The following is a 20,358-nucleotide window of genomic DNA, read 5'->3' on the forward strand; positions in this document are numbered from 1 at the left end:
TGTGCTACCTCCAGTATCTGAGGCAGGTGTGCCCCAGTTTCTGGGGAACATGGGTGGGAGGGTGCTGTTGTTCTCATGCCCTGCTTGTGAGTTTTCCGTAGGCAGCTGCTTGGCCCGTGTGAACAGAATGCTAGACTGCACGGAGCCTGGGTCTGACCCAGCGAGGCTCTTCTGATGTTTTGGACCGACCTGCTTTTGAATTTGTCCCTCAATCATCTTAATGCCGAGTCTGACCCAAGCAGAGCAGTTCGCTTCCCCAACGTGGCGCCCCTCCAGATGCTTTGGACTGCAACGCTCATCCTTCCCAGCCAGGGTGGCCAATGGGAACTGCAGTCCAACCCATCCGCAGGGCCCCAATTTGGAGACAGCTTCGGAAGACGCTGCAGAAGTCGAGGCTTCCGGGGAAACGAGCCGAGCCGGACAGACAGACAGACAGACACACACACACGGGCTCTGACACCGACCTCTATTTGGTTCTGCTGCGGCGTGTTGACGTCCCATATCGTTGGCACGCGGCTGAGGCTGTCGGCAGCCAGGAATTCCTGAGCGTCGGCGATGTCTGAGAGCGAGTCCGCAGGGGAGGAGAAGAGGGAGTTGCTGGAGAGTTCGTTGAGGTATGCAGAATCCTGGAGTAGGAGGGAAAAGGGACGGAATCAGCGACCGCTAGGGTCGTTTGTACCCTCCGCAACAGGCAACCCAAGTTTACAGCCATCTGTACCCATAGGCGTGCACAAGGGGTGTGCCCAGGCACATTCTAATGTCTTGAGCAGTGAGCCCCAAATTAAGGAGGGCTCTCAGTAGGGACCCAGACACAGTGGGAATGGTTCCCTGGCTGCTCTCCGGTGGCTCTTAGAATCATAGAATAGTAGAGTTGGAAGGGGCCCACAAGGCCATGGAGTCCAACCCCCTGCTCAATGCAGGAATCCACCCTAAAGCATCCCTGACAGAGGGTTGTCGAGCTGCCTCTAGTGTGGGAGAGCCCACCACCTCCCTAGGTCACTGGTTCCATTGTCGTACTGCTCTAACCATCAGAAAGTTTTTCCTGATGTCCAGCTGGAATCTGGCTTCCTTTAACTTGAGCCCGTGATTCCGTGTCCTGCACTCTGGGAGGATCGAGAAGAGATCCTAGCCCTCCTCTATGTGACAACCTTTCAGGTCTTTGAAGAGTGCTGTCATCTCTCCCCTCAATCTATCTTTCAGGCTGGCTGGGAATTTGATCAGCTTTTTTGGGTGGCTTTTTGAACTCTTCGTAAGGAAGACAGGTGAACGCGACACACACACACACACACACACACACACACTGAGAGGATTCGCCTCTCTTCCTGACCTGTATATAATATCTCCCTGCAGCTCACCACCTTTTCCCAACCTGGTGGGCTCCGGTTTTGGGGGGGACTTCAACCCCTATCATCCCCAGCCAACGGCCAGGAATGCTAGGCGTTGGGGTCCGAAACATCCGGATGCAATTAGAGATGTAAAATTTCCAGAAATTTTGAAGCCATGGGGGGGGGGGGGGACGTCCTGTTTTTTCCCCGGGAAAAAAAACAAATTTCGGAAAAATTGAAAAAGAGAAATGCCATATTAGCATTTTGCTTGTCCTCCGTGCACAGAGATTGTAATAATTTGACACTGCACACAGTTTTTAGAAATCATTTGGAGAAGTAAATCACGGAACACCTTTCTCTCTCTCTCTCTCTCTCTCTCTCCCCCAACCCCCTTTTTGGGGTGGGGTGAGGGAGAATATTGAGCGCAACAAACTAGAAAGTGCAAAGGCGGAAGGAAGGTGGGCGCTGTGGGTTGGGAGACAGAGATCCTTTTCATCTGTACTTATCAGTGCCGTAAAACATGAGGAAGAAGAGAAGAAGAAAGCGATCTGGCCATCGGGTGAAAAGCTGATCTAATCAAGAAGGAAGGAGAGATAGCAGAGACCTCGTTCCTATCCTGGTGGACCTGGGAATAGCAGGAGGGGGGGGCGACTCCACTCCTCAGAGGTTACTCACCCCTCTTTCATCCCATAAAGCAAGGGTGTGCGGCAGGCGGTTTTGCACGTTGCAGAATGCGTTTTTGATGGTTTTCCGGGTGTGTGTGTGTGTGTGTTCGTGAACCAAAGCTTCAGTGATGAGGTGGTATACAAATGTCATTGATAAAGGAAGTAAAATGATTTGCACCTACTGGCAGAAATATTTAACTATGCAACCAAGGGACACACACACACACCAGGATTAGGCTGCTCAAAGGAAGCCCTATGAAGAGAGACTAAAAGAACTGGAGAAGAGAAGATGGAGGGGAGGCATGAGAGCACTCTTCAAAGACTTGAAAGGTGGTCCCACAGAGGAGGGCCAGGATCTCTTCTCGATCCTCCCAGAGTGCAGGACACGGAATCATGGCCTCAAGTGACAGGAAGCCAGATTCCAGCTGGACATCAGGAAAGACTTCCTGACTGTTAGAGCAGTACAACAATGGAACCAGTTACCTAAGGAGGTGGTGGGCTCTCCCACACTAGAGGCCTTCAAGAGGCAGCTGGACAACCATCTGTCAGGGATGTTTTAGGGTGGATTCCTGCATTGAACAGGGGGTTGGACTGGATGGCCTTGTAGGCCCCTTCCAACTCTGCTATTCTATGATTCTAAGGCCGGTGGGGACAGAGAGAAAAAGAGATCCACTGATTTTTATTCCTTGACGTGTAAGGACGGCGGCAATGTTCTAAAACCTGAATTTCCGGACTCCGCATGTGCTCAGAAGCAGCCTGGTCTTTCCGTTCGAAGTGCACGTACTCACACACATACACACACTGTTTTGGACCAGCTAGGAAGAAAATGAAGCCGTTTCTGCAAGCTGCAAGACTTCACACACACCTGCGACGCAAGAAAGGAACGAGCCGTCCGGTCGGGCTATTTATCCATGTGAGCCCAGGATTTTCGGCTCCAGCTGGGAACCGAAGCCCACGGTACCGGGCAGAAGAGGGTCTCAGCATCGCCTGATCCCCTCTGAACGGCCGCCACCGGGGGTTTTGAACCTGGAACCTTCCGGGCTGGGTGCAGGTGGGTCTCAGGTTGCCCTAAGAAGGCGATACTCTCGGCAGGCTGTTTTCCCAGGGAGAACTAACAGCTTGCTCATTCTCTGAGTGCAGATACTTTACGAAGCTGAGATAGCAACAGCCACACAAAAGAGGAAAGTTCAAATTTGGGTTTTTTGCACTGCTGCTGTTTTTATCTTGGTTGTGCTTTTATATTGTATTTTATACTGTTGTTTTATGCTTTGAATTGTCTTAATTTTGTGAACCGCCCAGAGAGCTTCGGCTATTGGGTGGTATAGAAATGAAATAAATAAATAAATAGGTAGCAGCTGAAGCAGACTGTTTGGGGCGTTCCGGCGCGGCTTTCGGTAAAAAATAAAAATAAAAACCCGACGCCAAACTTGTTGCTGTCCGGGGCTCTCAGAAGATATCTGTTAGTCTCTAAACCAGTCGCCCCAGACCGCTGCCGCGGAACGCAACCCGGGCCGTCCCCAGTCACGCCCGTTCAATTCCACGGGACGTTTTTCAGATGGGTTTCGATCCGTGAGGCGTTTGAGAGAGAGGGAAAGCAAAAACCTGACCGGGGCTGGAAGTTCTTGAGTTTAGCCTACAAAAAAATGGAACGCTTCGCTCGGGTTGTTGCACGCAAGCTGCCCCCACACCCCACGGCCTCCGGATGCACGCCAAGGCTTGGAGAAGTACACAAGGACCCTGAAAGGGTGGGTGGGATCCCGAAAACAACCTCACGAGGGCTGTGCAAATCCAATTCTGAGCCAGGGGGAGAGAAAACTGGGGTAGGTGAAGGGAGAATGAAATGGAGTAACCAGTCGAGGGCATGGATGGCAGGAACTCTAAATGAGAACACTCCATTCCGAGACGTTTTGCCTCCGTTTAGACTAGCGTCCCTCTTCCCGACTTGCGATGCTATTTATAATCCAGCATACTGCTGCCGGCAGTGGCCAGCAGATCATTTTGGAAGCTGGCAAGCTGGGAGCCAAGATCCTTGTGTTTACTTCTCTAGGATCCGGGACTCAAAGGTAGACTCTCTCTGAACGTGGAGGCTCCTTTTACAGGAATCGGTAACAGACGTTCTTAAACTGAAGTCTTCCACGACACTGCCCGGCTCCTTTTAAAAAGCTGTGGAGGCTGCGTATGGCAGTGAACTCCACTATCTGGTAAATCCGTGGGAATCTTTCGGCTTTGGGGGACCGCAAGAGAAAAATGCATACACCCTGGACCAATTCACACATAATGGCGGCAAATCGTGGTTTAATTAACCTACGATTCGCGCACGCTGGCTGAGAGAGTCACTTCCGATTCGAATATGCAACCTCCGCTTGGCCCAATCGCAGGCTGCTGCATGATGTGCGAACCCCGTCACTTTGGGTTGTTCGTGGGTTAAACAACTCATAGTTAACCTAACAAATGACCATAGCTCAACTTTGGGTTGTTTAACAACCTGGGTTCCCTTGTCAGGCAGCAAGCGACAATCGGGCCAATCCGAGGTTGTATGCTCAAATCAGAAGCAGCTTGCACCATGGCAAATCATAGGTTAATTAACCCAATTGATCGGTCAATTAACCCACGATTTGCTGCCATTGCGTCCAAGCCAGGGCACAGAGGACATCGACACAAAACTTAGCCTCCCTGTTCGGTTTTCTCCCAAAGCTGCCGAAAGAGGAGAGTCCGTGCAAAAATACGTTATTTTTTATTAAAAGCCCCAAAGCATGGAAGATGTTCGTGGCATCTTGAAACGCGGTCGCTCCCCGTTTGGTGGTAATTCCAGTGGGTGCTTTCTAGGGCGGGGGGATATTGCACCTGCTGTTTCACCGAGACCAAAGCAAGCAGAAGCTGCAATTTGGTGCGCTGGGAAAGCATCTAAATTAAATGCAGAAGCTAAACCCACGGCTGCAAGAGACGGACACGCCAAGCCCTTAATCCTCCCGGGACAGAAAGATGTTCTTTTCCTTCGCCTCCCAGCCCTCTTTTGCAGTGAATAAAAATGGCACAATTCAAGACTTCTTCGCTCACAGCAGCTACTCCAGAGGGAAGTAACAGAGCCGCGTGGCTGCGCTTGAAACCCAGAGCCTCCAAAACGCCAGAAAGTTAACAACAGCTGTTTGCTACGAGAAGAAAAGCGAGAAGGGGATCATTAAAAGCCGATTCTGTTAAGCACAGGGCGAACGTAAACGCCTGCGACGCACAGAACGCGTCCACCCGGTCCTGCCTGAAGAGACCTGTGCAATTCCAAAGCCTGCATGCTTAAACAGCAACCGAGGATGAAATCCAAACGGAGCCTGTGTTTCCTGGTCGCTCCTGTCTGGATTTTTATTTGGCTTTTTAACTGGGTTGCAATCAGTCAGCGTGGGCACTCTCAGCACAAAGGCAGGCTGAGAATGTTTGCAAGAAAGAAATGAAATAATTTATTTTAATAAGATGAAGAACACAGAGAGAGAGAGAGAGAAACCTTGATGGATTTTGTGGAAAGCTGTTCCTCGCAGGTCAAAGCATCACTTGCCTGATCTTTACTGGCTTTATCTCGCCCTTCCTCCCATGATGCTGGCGAGAGATCCCATTTTATTCTTGCAACAACCCTGCAAGGTAGATCAGGCTGAGAGGCAGCAATGACCCTGGGCTGAGCAAGAATTTGAACTCAGATCCCTTCCCGTAAGTCACCCCTACATCAGCTTCCGTGAAATGTGGCTGGCATTATTCACCTTTTACATCAGAATTCAGGTTTGCAGGCTCTCTGAGGGTTTCTTCCCCTTCTTCCCGAGAAAACACAATCGACGCCGACGACTTACACTTGGCGTAAGATAACTTTGAGCCCAGGAATTCGTTTCGCGTGCCAGAACCGAACGGAGCTCACGCAAAAAGGCATTCCTGGTCACCCCAAACTTTCTTCATTTCAGCAGCATAGTTTAGGTCGGGGTATGTGTGTGTGTGTGTGTGTGTAACTATTATTTTCTTGCTGCTGATGTTGAACAAAGGGAAGTCAGAAATCCTCGCCTAACTACTGCAAATCACCCAGAGGTCGACCAGCTGACCCGCACCCGTGTTTTCCCCAGCCCCGCGTTACAAGACCGGTTCAGCACCAGCACCCTCCGCGATCCACGCGTGCCGGTGAAATCTTACAGGGCTGAGACAGCCCACGCTCGGTGCTCCCCGGAGGAAAAGCAGGAAGCCCTGAGAAAGAAAGAAAGCCAGCCAGCGTCGAGACGTGGAAGCAGGCAAACCTTTGGAAAGCAGATTTTAAAAGCTGCTCAAGGGACGTCGTTCTTGAGGGAGGCAGACTCCAAGCGGAGATCGTTTTCAAATCCTGCCTCGTAGGAACGCTCCAGCCGTTCCCTGGCTAAGACCCCCTGAACGTCTAGGGCACACGCAACAAGACCTCGCGCCCCTAAACATGCCCAAGGCTCAGCAATCCGGGGGTCCGAAATAGACGAGAAGAGGGCAGGGGAATCGTCTCCGTTTGGGGCGAATGCGAAGGGCTGAACGCCGGCCGCTTCGCAGAAGTTTGATTCGGCGACGAGGAACTTTTCCTAACCTCCTAACCTCCGGGCCGCTCGGAGAATGCATCGGAAAACAACCCCGCTGCGTTCGCTGCCCTCTCTTTAGAACAGGAGGATGGGACCATCCGCGAACGCCCGGCCTGAAAACGGGGCCGTGGTTTCCTTCCTTCCAACCCGACACAGCGAAGCGGCGACCCCGAAATCCCCAGCCCGTTTTCCCTTTAACAGTTTAACGAACTGGCCCTCGAGAACGGCCGGCCCGTCGGGTCAACGGAACGCGCTGCCCTTTGGCCAAGGCGTGACCCCGCTCTAGCGCCTTTTCAAAAGTTCTCCCGCCGCAGACAGAAAGACGGCGCGCGGATGTCAAAATGTCAACACCGTTAATATATTATTATTATTTTTTTTAAAGAAAGAGAAATGTCGCCCTGCTTAAAAAAAAGAAAAGGGCAAATGTTACCTTGAAGAGAGACGCATATTTGAGCCAAAACTGCACTTGGGACATATTAAGCCAGCGTGCGAAGCTGGGGTGGGCGAAGTGGTCTCCGGCGAAGCGACCAAGCGGCGGTTTTCAGCACCCAAGGGCGACACATCTAGCCTCATGACAGCAGGCGTGCCGGGACGCAGCAAGAGAGGGGCATGGAGACGTACGAATTGGCACTGAATTCGAGAGAGAGAGAAGATGGGGAGGAGGAGGAGGAGGGGGGGCAAAGCCAGGGGGGCTGGGAGAAAGCCGGTGTCCCGTCTCCAGCCCGCTTCTCTGCGATAGAAGCGTGTAGCGATTGGTTTAGTCACAAAGAGGAGGGTACACACTTCCTCTAAGTCCAGCCCGGCTGACTTTCAGGAAACGGAGCCCGCCTGGTAAGTCAGTGAAATTACTGGCAATGAGAGCAGAATTACTGTATGTCGTGTAATTTAAACCACTGTAAACAAAGAGCAGAGGGCGCGGGTTCGAGTGCCGACATCTCTCTCTCTCTCTCTCTCTCACACACACACACACAGAGCACCAGCTAAAGACCAAAAGAAAAGAAAAAGTTTGGTTTGTTGTTCAAAGTTAGTTTTTTCTCCCCCCCCCCCCCCGCGAGTCGGGTGAAGCGAACTCAACGCTAAATTTAGAACAGAGTTCCCATGGGCTGTCGCCAAACCTCACTTTAAAAAAAGAAAAGAAAAGAAAAGGAAAAAAGGAACCCACGAGGTTTCCGTTCTGACAAAAACAGCTACTAGAAGAGCAACCTCATTTATTTATTTATTTTAAAAGAAAGATCGGGTCACACGGCCCGACACACATCTCTAGAAAGCTGGGCGGAACCCGAACCGAGCCGGGAATGTCGCTTCGAAACGTCTCCGGTGGACTTTAAACCAGAATAAATCACTTTGCGTGTGTGTGTGTGTGTGTGTGTGCACATGAGAGGGGGAGCAGGGCTGCCGGTTTTTTTTCTGAGCGCAAAGGGTTCCGATAAACAAAAATGGGACACTTCGCGGCCCAGGCAGAATGAATCATGGACGTGTAAGAACGCGTATCCGGGAGGGTTTGGGGCACCGTGTGCCTACATTTCAGGTTTGTCTAAGAGGTCACAACGTCGGCCAGGTGCCCTCCAGATCTCTGGGGCTTCAACTCCCATCCGCCCCAGCCAGTGTGGGAATGATGGGAATTGTGATCCCACACACCCGGAAGGGCTAAGTTACGGGAAAGCAGCCTGAAAAGGGTGAGGATGCAATAGAGAAGCCCTGCGGCTAGTTGATCTGACAGGTTAGGAATTAGCCATGGGCACATTTGGCTTTTGGGGGGCGAGGGGAGGCTCCCAGGCGCCACGGAAAATGGCCGTGGGGGGAGCATGGCCAATCGCAAAATGTAGGGAGTGGCCCCGCCCCGCCCAGGATTCTGGTTTTTCTTGTCTGATATGCAGCGATATTGACATGAATTGAGGTGGGGTCCTGCTGGATGAGGCCGAGGGTCCCTCTCGTCCAGCACGCCGTTCACACAGCGGCCGACCTGCTGCCAACCAGGGACCCACAAAGCCGGCCACGGGTGCAACGGCACCCTCCCGCCCATGTTCCCCAGCAACTGGCTGCCCCAGATACAGAACCATCAGGGCTAGTAGCCACAGGTAGCCGTCTCCTCCATTTTGGGGCAGGGGGATTCCCCCTTCCCCCTCCCCATTCAAGGCGAGGAAATAATCTTTCTCCGAGGAAGCGGGCACCGCGCTGCCGCCCTCTGCCTTGGAGAATCGGCACCTGGCTTGACACATAAGGGAGACCCAGGGTTTATTTAAACCCTGGGTAGCCCGGACGCACCAACCCGGGCCGATGACGTTGCTTAAACTCTGGGCAGGGGATGAACGAGCGGGAGCGAGCTCTCGGCTGTTCCACCTGAGCTAAGCAACCCAGGGGTGGAGCTTGGTCCGTGACAACCAAAGGCAGAATTGTGGATCGCTCGGGGAAGAACAACCCAGGTCCGTGGTGAGTTCACAGGTAAAAACCTTTGCAGAAAAGCGGTAGTATTAATTCACAAGGCCATGGGACGCTGGTGGCTGGAATCACAGAGACCAGCCTTCCCCAACCCGGCGCACGGTGGGGTTCCAACTCCCATCTTTCTCGGGCGGGGGTGGGGATGGCGGAGTTGTTGAGGAAAAGCCGGCCTGCAGCGCCCCGATTTCCGTCGGCAACCTCGTTTAGCCTCATGGCTCGTTACGGCGGCGCCTTTTCGGCACAGCCCCGGAATGATCTGAAGTCTTGCTCAAATGAACGCTTGGCTAAAGCGATGGAGAACCAACACGCAAACCCGTGGGGTGAAACCCCGCTGGTTGCTTGCTAACAGAGGGAGCGGAGCAGCGGAGCTGCGCACCTTGGTGAGCGGAGCGCATGGTTTTGCGCACAGGACAAAGAGCATCTCCGGTTAAAAAAAGATCCGGAAAGCACACGCCATCTCGCTCCGGACAGCCACTGCCCCTCCGAGAAGGTCAAACCGGGTCTGAGGCGGCTTCCCTTTTATACTTATATACTTATCCCGCCATCTTTAGTCTCAGGTGCCCAGAGGTCAGAATCAGCATGGGATGAAAAAAGCACTCTGCACATGCTCAGAGGCACCCTCGCCATTCCCAGAATCGGCTGACCGGCCAACGGCAGTACGCCGCCCGCCGTTCGCAACGCGGCAACAAGCCAACGGGAAGCGTGACGGGGCGCAAGCCGGCACCTGGAGCTGGCATCAGAGCGGGCAAAGAGGTGGATGGTGGCGACTTCTAATAACCGCTCCTGGCGAAAGGTTGCCAAGGAAGGGGTGACGGAAAGGAATCCGGAGCAACCAGTCCGACGGGCTCTTTCGACCAAGGTAAGAGCGGCCAAGGGAGACCGCTCTGCCCGGAAGGCGTGCGCACACCCGCGTGGGCAAAGCCTGCGCTCCCAAATTACACTTCTCCCGGGAAGAGCGGCTTCGCCTGAGTTCCATCTTCCCCAGGCGGCCAAAGCGAACTCCGGAACCCACGGGAGGGTTTGCACGTTTGCAGCGGCGGTTTTATTCCCTCTCTCTCCAAATTTATCGCCGGCCGATGCAACCTACGGCGGAGCATGTGCTGACGGAGGGGGATTAGTCATCCCCCCCGGGGGGGGACCCAAAATACACACCCACCCGCCCCGCTTGGCGTGTTTCATGCCGGGTTTTGCCTTCAGAACCAAATCAACACGGCCAGCCGTGAAAGGGGAAGAGCAGGAAATATCGAAAGCGGCAGATTTAGAAACGCGTAAGCCACGGCGGAACGGTAAACGCCAGCAAAGCGTCCGTCTGAACTGGGAGGAATTATTCTCCGTCCGCAACGGGAGAGAATGGAAGAAAAGACCCCCGCTAGATCACACCAAGGGTCTATTAGCCCAGCCTGGTAGCCAACCAGCTGCCCACAGGAAACCCACAAGCGGGACACAAGTGCGACAGCACCCTCCTACCCATGTTCCCCAGCAACTAGAGTTTGCTTGCTTGCTTTGATACTGGAGTTAGCACGGAGGCATCAGCATTGATGCACCCTCCTACCCATGTTCCCCAGCAACTAGAGTTTGCTTGCTTGCTTTGATACTGGAGTTAGCACGGAGGCATCAGCATTGATGCACCCTCCTACCCATGTTCCCCAGCAACTAGAGTTTGCTTGCTTGCTTTGATACTGGAGTTAGCGCGGAGGCATCAGCATTGATGCACCCTCCTACCCATGTTCCCCAGCAACTAGAGTTTGCTTGCTTGCTTTGATACTGGAGTCAGCGCGGAGGCATCAGCATTGATGCACCCTCCTACCCATGTTCCCCAGCAACTAGAGTTTGCTTGCTTGCTTTGATTCTGGAGTTAGCGCGGAGGCATCAGCATTGATGCACCCTCCTACCCATGTTCCCCAGCAACTAGAGTTTGCTTGCTTGCTTTGATACTGGAGTTAGCGCGGAGGCATCAGCATTGATGCACCCTCCTACCCATGTTCCCCAGCAACTAGAGTTTGCTTGCTTGCTTTGATTCTGGAGTTAGCGCGGAGGCATCAGCATTGATGCACCCTCCTACCCATGTTCCCCAGCAACTAGAGTTTGCTTGCTTGCTTTGATTCTGGAGTTAGCGCGGAGGCATCAGCATTGATGCACCCTCCTACCCATGTTCCCCAGCAACTAGAGTTTGCTTGCTTGCTTTGATACTGGAGTTAGCGCGGAGGCATCAGCATTGATGCACCCTCCTACCCATGTTCCCCAGCAACTAGAGTTTGCTTGCTTGCTTTGATTCTGGAGTTAGCGCGGAGGCATCAGCATTGATGCACCCTCCTACCCATGTTCCCCAGCAACTAGAGTTTGCTTGCTTGCTTTGATTCTGGAGTTAGCACGGAGGCATCAGCATTGATGCACCCTCCTACCCATGTTCCCCAGCAACTAGAGTTTGCTTGCTTGCTTTGATTCTGGAGTTAGCGCGGAGGCATCAGCATTGATGCACCCTCCTACCCATGTTCCCCAGCAACTAGAGTTTGCTTGCTTGCTTTGATTCTGGAGTTAGCGCGGAGGCATCAGCATTGATGCACCCTCCTACCCATGTTCCCCAGCAACTAGAGTTTGCTTGCTTGCTTTGATTCTGGAGTTAGCACGGAGGCATCAGCATTGATGCACCCTCCTACCCATGTTCCCCAGCAACTAGAGTTTGCTTGCTTGCTTTGATTCTGGAGTTAGCGCGGAGGCATCAGCATTGATGCACCCTCCTACCCATGTTCCCCAGCAACTAGAGTTTGCTTGCTTGCTTTGATACTGGAGTTAGCGCGGAGGCATCAGCATTGATGCACCCTCCTACCCATGTTCCCCAGCAACTAGAGTTTGCTTGCTTGCTTTGATACTGGAGTTAGCGCGGAGGCATCAGCATTGATGCACCCTCCTACCCATGTTCCCCAGCAACTAGAGTTTGCTTGCTTGCTTTGAGCAGGGGGTTGGACTGGATGGCCTTGTAAGCCCCTTCCAACTCTGCTATTCCTTGATTCTATGACTAGTAGGACATTGGTGGCCTTTTTCCCCCTGATCGCAGCCTACCAAAATACATCCCCGCCAACATACAGGAAACAGTCATACTTAAAACATGCTTAATTGTCAGGAAATTCCTGGATCCGTAAAAGACCGCAGGACTTGGCAAAACCTGGCATGTCCGTCTAGGAAAAACGCCACAAGCGAGAATCATCATCACCATCACCTCTTTCTTGCGCATGGCGGGTTTTCTGGGCAAAAGGCGGGATACAAATTAATAATATTAATAATAATAATAATTCTGGATGTTGGTGGTTTGGATGTATTTTGGCAGGCCCAATTTCTGAAGGGTTTCTGTATAGTTTTTTGATGTGATGCTGGTGACTGATGTGACTAACGGAATAATTGTGCCCTTTTCCTATTATTATTATTATTATTATTATTATTATTTACATTTATATACTGCCCCGTAGCCGAAGCTCTCTGGGCGGTTTACAAAGATGAAAACACGGAACATTCGAAACAAATATACAAAATTTAAAAGCGTAAAAAGCAGAGGAACGGATTTCATACAATGACGACGATGGTGGTGGTGGTCGAATCCAGAGGTTACTAAAGCACGAAATGACCACGACCAGAGGAGACATCTCCAGGAAACGGGCGCTGGAGGAATAGAAGCCGAGAAAAACCAACCCTGGTTACCGCCGTGCGCCCAAAAAACGCCACATAACAGCGCAACAGCCGCCCGCCCTAACTCGGCTGTGGCAACCCTAAGAGAAAAAGTCACAGCCACCCAGCGGCCAAGCCTTTGTCACGTCACTTACACACAAGGGCAGAAGGTAATTCCCCGGATTTCGGGGACTTACAACGGCCCAGGAGCGCCCGGCCAGCATGGCCAACGGTCAGAGACGCTGAGAGTTCTGGTCAAAATGATCTGGAGACCTCCTTTCTGGCCACGCCACACTGACAACGTCCAATACAACAACCTTCTCCCACCTGGTGCTCTCCATGGGACTGCAATACCCATCAGCAACAGCCATGGCTGGCTAAGATTGGGACTTGCAGTGGGAGACTTCCGGAAGGGTCCAGGTCGGCCACAAAACCTTAGCTGCAAGCTCTTAGGCAGCGATCACGGAGGAGAATGGCTCTTGTTAATTTGGGGGGCCCTCGCGGAGAAGGCCCTGCTGCTGCAGGTTCCCTCCCCGAAAAGGAAGGGGACTTTGAGCAGACACGCCCGAGGCCATCTCAAGCAACAGGAAGGCAGATACCAAAAGAAGATCGTTTCCAAGTCATTTGGGAGCGTGGTTTAGTAGCTTGGGAACTGGAGGCAGGTTGGGTTTCCTTCTCCGCCCCGATTCAAAGATTGGCAGCTGATGTGATTATTATCTTACATGCCTGTGGACGAGCCTTGCCCGTAAAGCACTTGTTTTCCTTGGAACCGCGCCAGAACCATTACGTGAAAATTAACTGAGCCTTAAATAATTGGTTACACACCATCAAATCCACCTCCACCCCATGCCCGTTCATTCCCAGTGCCAGAATAATAAAAACACATCTGGATTGCACACCCAAAACACAAATATTAAGATGAAACAAACTTTTTTATACACACGGCCGCTTCCTTCTTGGGACATAGCAGGGTTCGAGGCGGCTGTTCGCCTGGGGCGAGCGAAGAATGGCTTGCAGGCGACTAGGCACGGAAGCGTTGCTGAAATGAATTCTTCCCCTCCCTTCTCTTTTGAGCCAGAAAGGACCTGAGATGTTGGAGCCAGGCTAGAAATCATTTTTCCAGAGTCAAGTTGCAATACACCCAAGTTCCGTTTTGTCTCCCAAATAAGCCAAAAAGATGAAAAGCCTACAGAGATGCAAACGTATTTCCAAAGCAAGAATCCCAAAGCTGGGCAACTTCACTCACTGTTGTTTACCAAAGATTTGTGCGGATCAAATATTTCTAACAATTCGCCTGGGACAAAAGCATCATAGCTATTTTATAATTGGTGGGTTTTTTTCTGCCAACCGCTACCCTATACAACGAGAAATCTCTACATCAGGGGTATTGAATCTCTTTCATCCTGGGGGCCGAATCCCGTTCCGAAGATGCTCTCAAGGGCTGCCTCCCACTGGTGGGCGGAGCCAAACCCCAAAGGGGGTGTGGCCACTGCCTATTTCAGCTTGAAGCTCTTCTGGCCAGTCCCAAACCCCTGGGAGAGGCGTCTTGACCTTTCAGAATGTGGGGGGAAAGCGCCCGCAAATCCGGGACACCTCCAAATGATTGGTCGTTGGAAGAAAGAGGGTGGAGCCAGGGGCGTGGCCAACTGGGGAAAACCTGGACAGGGATTTGGTTGCCGGACTTGAGGTCGCGCTCCCCTGCTCTAAGGTAGTCTCCCTTTTTTAAAAAAGAAAGCAGGCTTGCCGTCTCAAAAAATGAATTATTTTTAAAAATAAATAAATAGAAAAGCCTACCTCAAAAGACAGTTGTTTTTACCGGTATAAAGTTGCTTCTCCTTCCACCAAAACAAACCAACGTCTGCCCTACCAGGACTAGGAACAGTCAAATCACATGCTAGCTCGTGGTTTCACACCACATCCTGTAACGCAAATATCTTAGAACCGTAGAGTTGGAAGAGGCCTCTAAGGCCATCGAGTCCAACCCCCTGCTCAATGCAAGAATCCACCCTAAAAGCATCCCTGACAGATGGTTGTCCAGCTGCCTCTTGAAGGCCTCTAGTGTGGGAGAGCCCACAACCTCCCAAGGTCACTGGTTCCATTGTCGTACTGCTCTAACAGTCAGGACATTTTTCCTGATGTCCAACCGGAATCTGGCTTCCTGTAACTTGAGCCCCTGATTCCGTCTCCTGCACTCTGGGAGGATTGAGAAGAGATCCTGGCCTTCCTCTGTGTGACAGCCTTTTAAGTATCTAAAGAGTGCTCTCATGTCTCTCCTCAACCTTCTCTTCTCCAGGCTAAACATGCCCAATTCTTTCAGTCTCTCTTCATAGGGCTTTGTTTCCAGACCCCTGATCATCCTCATTGCCCTCCTCTGGACCCCCTCCAGCTTGTCTGCGTCCTTCTTGAAGTGTGGTGCCCAGAATTGGATGCAATACTCAAAATGAGGCCTAACCACGGCTGAATAGAGGGCAAGCAGTGCCTCGCGCATTTTGGACACTATACATCTATGAATGCAGCCCGAAATAGCATTGGCTTTTTTTGCAGCAGCATCACCCTGTTGGCTGACATTCAGCTTGTGATCTGCAACAATCCCAAGATCTTTCTCACTTGTGGCATGGCTGTCTTGTAACGCTGTAACTGTCCCTTCTCTGGAACGGCCAAAGCAAGAAAGCAGAGGGGGATCTGTCAAAGGCGCAGGGCGGGGAGGACGAGAAAAACTCCCAACGCTGCAGAGACAACTCATTTCGGCGAAGGAATTCCGGTTTCACTCTCACCTGAGGAAAGTCGCCGTTTTTGGGCAAGAAGTCGGCGAGGCCCGGAGACGTATAGCTGGAATCCGAGAACGGCGGCCCGATGATGGAATTCGTGTAGAAATCGCAAGTGGTATTGTAATATTGCCTGCAAAACGAGAGGGAAGGAGAGAAAGGTGAATTTTGACACACGGTGAGCGGATGTTACGTGCATAAGAACTTTGGGGCTGACGCCCTGGATGGAAACACACGACCCCTAATGCCGCTGTTTGTCAGAGGACGTCTCCGAACCTGCCTTCCTCCAACACATCTCAGACTCCAACTCCCATCAGCCCCAGCCAGCATGGCCCTGCTGGCTGGGGCTCATGGGAGCTGTAGTCTAAGAGGTCCAGGAAGGAGGAACCAGGATGTGGAAGGGTGTCTTAGAAAGAGATCATAGAATCATAGAAAAGCAGATTTGGATGGGGCCTACAAGGCCATCGAGTCCAACCCCCTGCTCAATGCAGGAATCCACTCTAAAGCATCCCTGACAGACGGTAGTCCAGATCCGTGGGACCTGCAACGAAATGTTGCAGCGCGGGCCTGTTCAGGGTCCCAGTCATAACCTTACCCCCTTCCCCGAATAAACAGCATCTGTTAGCTACTTCTCAATGGGCTGTTTTGGAGTTCCTCTCCATCATCATCATCATCATCATCATCATTATTATTATTTACTTTTATATCCCGCCCCATAGCCAAAGCTCTCTGGGCGGTTTACAAAGGGTCAATCGCCAGACATTAAAAAACGATATACAAAATTTAAAACGCATAAAAACAGGTTAGATATAATATCCATTTGAAACTATTCTGGAGTCAGTCAAAAACTCAACCTATGCTGTTCAACGCCTGGGAGGAAAGTCTTGAACCGGCGCCGAATAGATCACAATGTTTTCCCCCAAAATGGTGATTTTGGCCCCCCGTTTCTGGTACGGCTGCAAACAGTGTTTGAAGACATTTCCCCTTGCGCCTAAGTTTCGGCTACGGAAGCATCGGAACAGGCACAGAGTAGCTTAAGTGCACGGCTTCGTCCACGTGATGAGTCACAAAACCTTGCATGGATGTAGCCAAGCAATTCAGTGTGTGTAAAAATGGGTCTGACCTCCTTGCCGGCTTCTCCAAGCCGAGCTAAGGGGGAGAAAAATTGCCCGGTTTACGGGCGGGAGCCCCCCGTTGAAAATATTCCTGCAGTTTTCCCAGGCATAGGCAACGAGGTGGCTTCTGGAGGTTTTGGATTACGGCTCCCATAAGCCCCAGCCTACCTGGCTCATGGACAGGTATTGGGGCCGTGGCAATCCAAAACACCTGGCATCAGGTCACTATCGCTGCAGTTCGACAAACCCGATCGAGATTCGCTTATCTCAATAGGTGGGGAGAATCCTTTAAAACAAGGATTCATGATAGCACTCTTCAAATACTTAAAAGGTTGTGACGCAGAGGAGGGCCAGGATCTCTTCTCGATTCTCCCAGAGTGCAGGACACGGAATAACGGGCTCAAGTTAAAGGAAGCCAGATTCCGGCTGGACATCAGGAAAAACTTCCTGACTGTTAGAGCAGTACGACAATGGAACCAGTGACCTAGGGAGGGTGTGGGCTCTCCCACACTAGAGGCCTTCAAGAGGCAGCTGGACAACCACCTGTCAGGGATGCTTTAAGGCGGATTCCTGCATTGAGCAGTGGGGTGGACTTGATGGCCTTAGAGGCCCCTTCCAACTCTACTATTCTATGGTTCTATGATAAAGGGCACAATCCTATGCATGTTTAGACAAAATAAAAAGTCCTACAACGCCCAGCGTTCCTGGAGTGTAGGACTTACCGCCCTCCGCCCCGTTGAAACACGCATAGGATTGCGCCGTTGATGAGTTAATGTTTGAAAGAAAACCCGAAACCAGGATGGGGGGGGGGGAATCCTTTGTTTGATTAAGACTCCCTCCTTTTCAAAGCACGACAGAAACGCTCCGTTTAGGGAAGAGAGGTTAATACAGCCTGTTAAAACGACCTGCCGCCCTAAAGAGTTGTAAGGCTTCTTCCCGGCATCCATGAGGACCGGCACCTTGGTGAGCCTGCCTTTAAAAAAAAAAAAAACAAGAAGGGAAGAGGAAGAGACGGCGTCCGTCGACGGGCCGTCTCTAACCTCATCGCGGGCCACCCGGAACGAGCGCCGACCGGGTGCCGTTTTCGGGGGGGAGGGCATGCGAGGATGATGGAACGACGGCAATCCACCCTCTGGAAACTTCAAGTCCAGGTTGTGAGACGTGGAGAGAGCTCCTTTCTCTTTTCGCCTTTACACACACACACACACACATTCTCCAGTTTTGGTTTTACTATCAAAGCCTCGGCCCATGGGAACCACCCACCCCGTTTTCGGGCAAATTGCTTCATCATCTTTCCAGTAAAGCAGCTGCGGCTTGACGCAGAGCCGGCCGCTATCAAAGTCCTCGAGAAAAGCGACGGCGCGCAGGAGACCCCTGCAGGACAGCCGGGGGATCCCCCAAGCAGGCTCGGACGTCTCCGGAGGATCGGGCCCGAAGGCCCTGGGGGGCGGGGTAGGCTCGCTAGCCAGACAGGATGTGGTGACGGCCACCAATTTGGATGGCTTGCAAAGGGGGTCGGAGAAATTCCTGGAGGAGGAGAAGAGGCGATCCGTGGCTACTAGCCCTGATGTTTCTGTGCCATCTCCAGTATCTGAAGCAGTAAGGCTGTGTGCACCAGTTGCTGGGGAACGTGGGCGGGAGGGTGCTGTTGCACCCACGTCCTGCTAGTGGTTTTCCTGTTGGTCGCCATATGAGCTAGGTGGCCCCCTGGTCTGATCCAGAAAGGCTGTTCTGATGTTCTTCCTAGTAGTTTGAGAATGAGTGGGTGAAAATGGGCTTCGCCGTTTCCCTGGGGACAGAAGGGACTATGGAAAAAAGGACTACGGTTCCCATCACGGACCGCGCAGGAAGGGAGAAGGAGTGGCCGTTCTCATGGGCTTTGCAACCATCACGGTAAACCTGCATCTCCCCTCTACTCTGTGCGTGCAGGAGAGTCAGTGGTCGACCATTGAGGGATAAGACGTTCAGAGCCCAGCAAGGTTCATTTCTCCCTCTGTTGCACCCGGGCGTTTCCGATTGGCGGGGGCATCCGCCTTTCGTGCCGGCAGGTGACTTTTTGGAGAAGTTGAAGGGAAGGCAAATTAACAGAGGAGGGACCACTGCTGAGTGGTGCGCAGTTAGCCTACGGAACTCACTACCACAAGATGTAGCGACGGCCACCAATTTGGATGGCTTTCAAAGGGGGTTGGATCAATTCCTGGAGGAGGAGAAGGCTATCCATGGCTACTAGCCCGGATGGCTCTGTGCTACCTCCAGTATCTGAGGCAGTAAGCCTGTGTGCACCAGTCGCTGGGGAACATGGGTGGGAGGGTGCTGTTGCACCCACGTAATGCTTGTTCGTCCCTGGCCGATGGCTGGTTGGCCGCTGTGTGAACAGAGTGCTGGACTAGATGGACCCTTGGTTTGATCCAGCATCAGGGCACTCCTCATGTTCTTGTTCACTGTCGGCATTCCCAATTTTAAAAAATCACGGGGGAGGTAATAAGACCTTTTTCTCTGCTGGAGACGCCGAACAACCACCGCCCAGCAGAGCAGGTAATGCCCAACTAGATGGCTGAATAATTTGGCCTGCCACGAGGACGCTTCCTCGGTGCCTATTGAAATCAGCTCTTTCTTCAGAACAATGAGGACTAGCGCCTTAGCTTGAGCGGAACTGCCACGGCTCAATAGCAGAGCCGTCGGCGGAAAGTCCCAGGCGCAATTCGCCGGCATGAGGCGGCTCCAACATTTATTAGGAGGGTGATGGAGCCCTGCTAAGTGCAAAAAAAGGTCTGGATTTCAGTCCCCGGTGAATAAAGCCCAGCTCAGCGTGCGAAAAAAGGAATGTGTTTCAGTAACGGGGGACGGACGGACGGACATATGACCATCCCTTAAACTGCACAGCTGAATCCTAGATCGGAGAGGGGAGGGGAGTGAAAGGGATAATTTGGCGTGGGAATGGGAAACCCCCCCTGCCCCAAAAGAGGGGGGGGGACTGGGAAGCCGTTAACGGCTACCGCTGGAGTGCGGCTGGGTGGGAACGGCCACGGGGAGGGGGGGGCATTAATCGATAAGCCCTGTCTACCATCTGCTATTCAATATGCAGCAAAGAAAAGAGAGAGGGAGCAGGAAAGAGGAGAACTTCTGTTAACACCTCCCGGGAGGTTTCAGAAAGTAGAATTTACAGGAATACCCTTGAAAAGAAAAACACCCACCCTGTTCCAAGCATGGGCAGCTTTCGGCAAACGGCGGCGGCCGAGAGAGGCGGCAGCCGCTGGGTCTGCAGTTCCGAACACCCCGTCGAACAGGGTGTCGCTGCGGTGTACGCAACGCGTGTGCTTCTTCTGCGCGGCCTGAGCGTGCACATGCATGTGCCTGACACCCCCGCAGGACAAAACCCGCCTGGAAAGGTTCTGTCGGAGCACGCCGGAGATTTCGAAGAGGGACCGCGGCTAGAATCATAGAATAGCAGAGTTGGAAGGGGCCTACGAGGCCATCCAGTCCAACCCCCTGCTCAATGCAGGAATCCACCCTAAAGCATCCCTGACAGAGGGTTGTCCAGCTGCCTCTTGAAGGCCTCTAGTGTGGGAGAGCCCACAACCTCCCTAGGTCACTGGTTCCATTGTCGTCCTGCTCTAACAGTCAGGGAGTTTTTCCTGATGTTTTGTCATACTGCTCTAACAGTCAGGGAGTTTTTCCTGATGTCCAGCCGGAATCTGGCTTCCTTTAACTTGAGCCCGTTATTCCGTGTCCTGCACTCTGGGAGGATCGAGAAGAGATCCTGGCCCTCCTCTGTGTGACAACCTTTTAAGTATTTGAAGAGTGCTCTCATGTCTCCCCTCCAT

At 52.3% G+C, this 20,358-nt stretch overlaps 1 protein-coding gene across 3 annotated transcripts in view; it reads right to left on the reverse strand.

Annotated features, from left to right (window-relative positions):
- The window catches only part of SBNO2 (strawberry notch homolog 2), an 83,747-nt gene that overhangs the window by 35,171 nt on the left and 28,218 nt on the right, over window positions 1-20,358 (reverse strand). For 2 of the 3 annotated variants that reach the window (XM_063147095.1, XM_063147094.1), the window contains exons 4-5: window positions 15,429-15,552; window positions 465-626 (exon numbers count right to left, since the gene is read on the reverse strand). In XM_063147095.1, the coding sequence (XP_063003165.1) occupies window positions 465-626; window positions 15,429-15,552 (286 nt within the window). Of the gene's footprint in view, window positions 1-464; window positions 627-6,985; window positions 7,157-15,428; window positions 15,553-20,358 lie in introns of those variants that run through there. The other variant, XM_063147096.1, reaches the window with a different exon arrangement.

Source organism: Elgaria multicarinata, chromosome 23, assembly GCF_023053635.1.
Source record: "Elgaria multicarinata webbii isolate HBS135686 ecotype San Diego chromosome 23, rElgMul1.1.pri, whole genome shotgun sequence".
NCBI classification, from domain to species: Eukaryota; Metazoa; Chordata; class Lepidosauria; order Squamata; family Anguidae; genus Elgaria; species Elgaria multicarinata.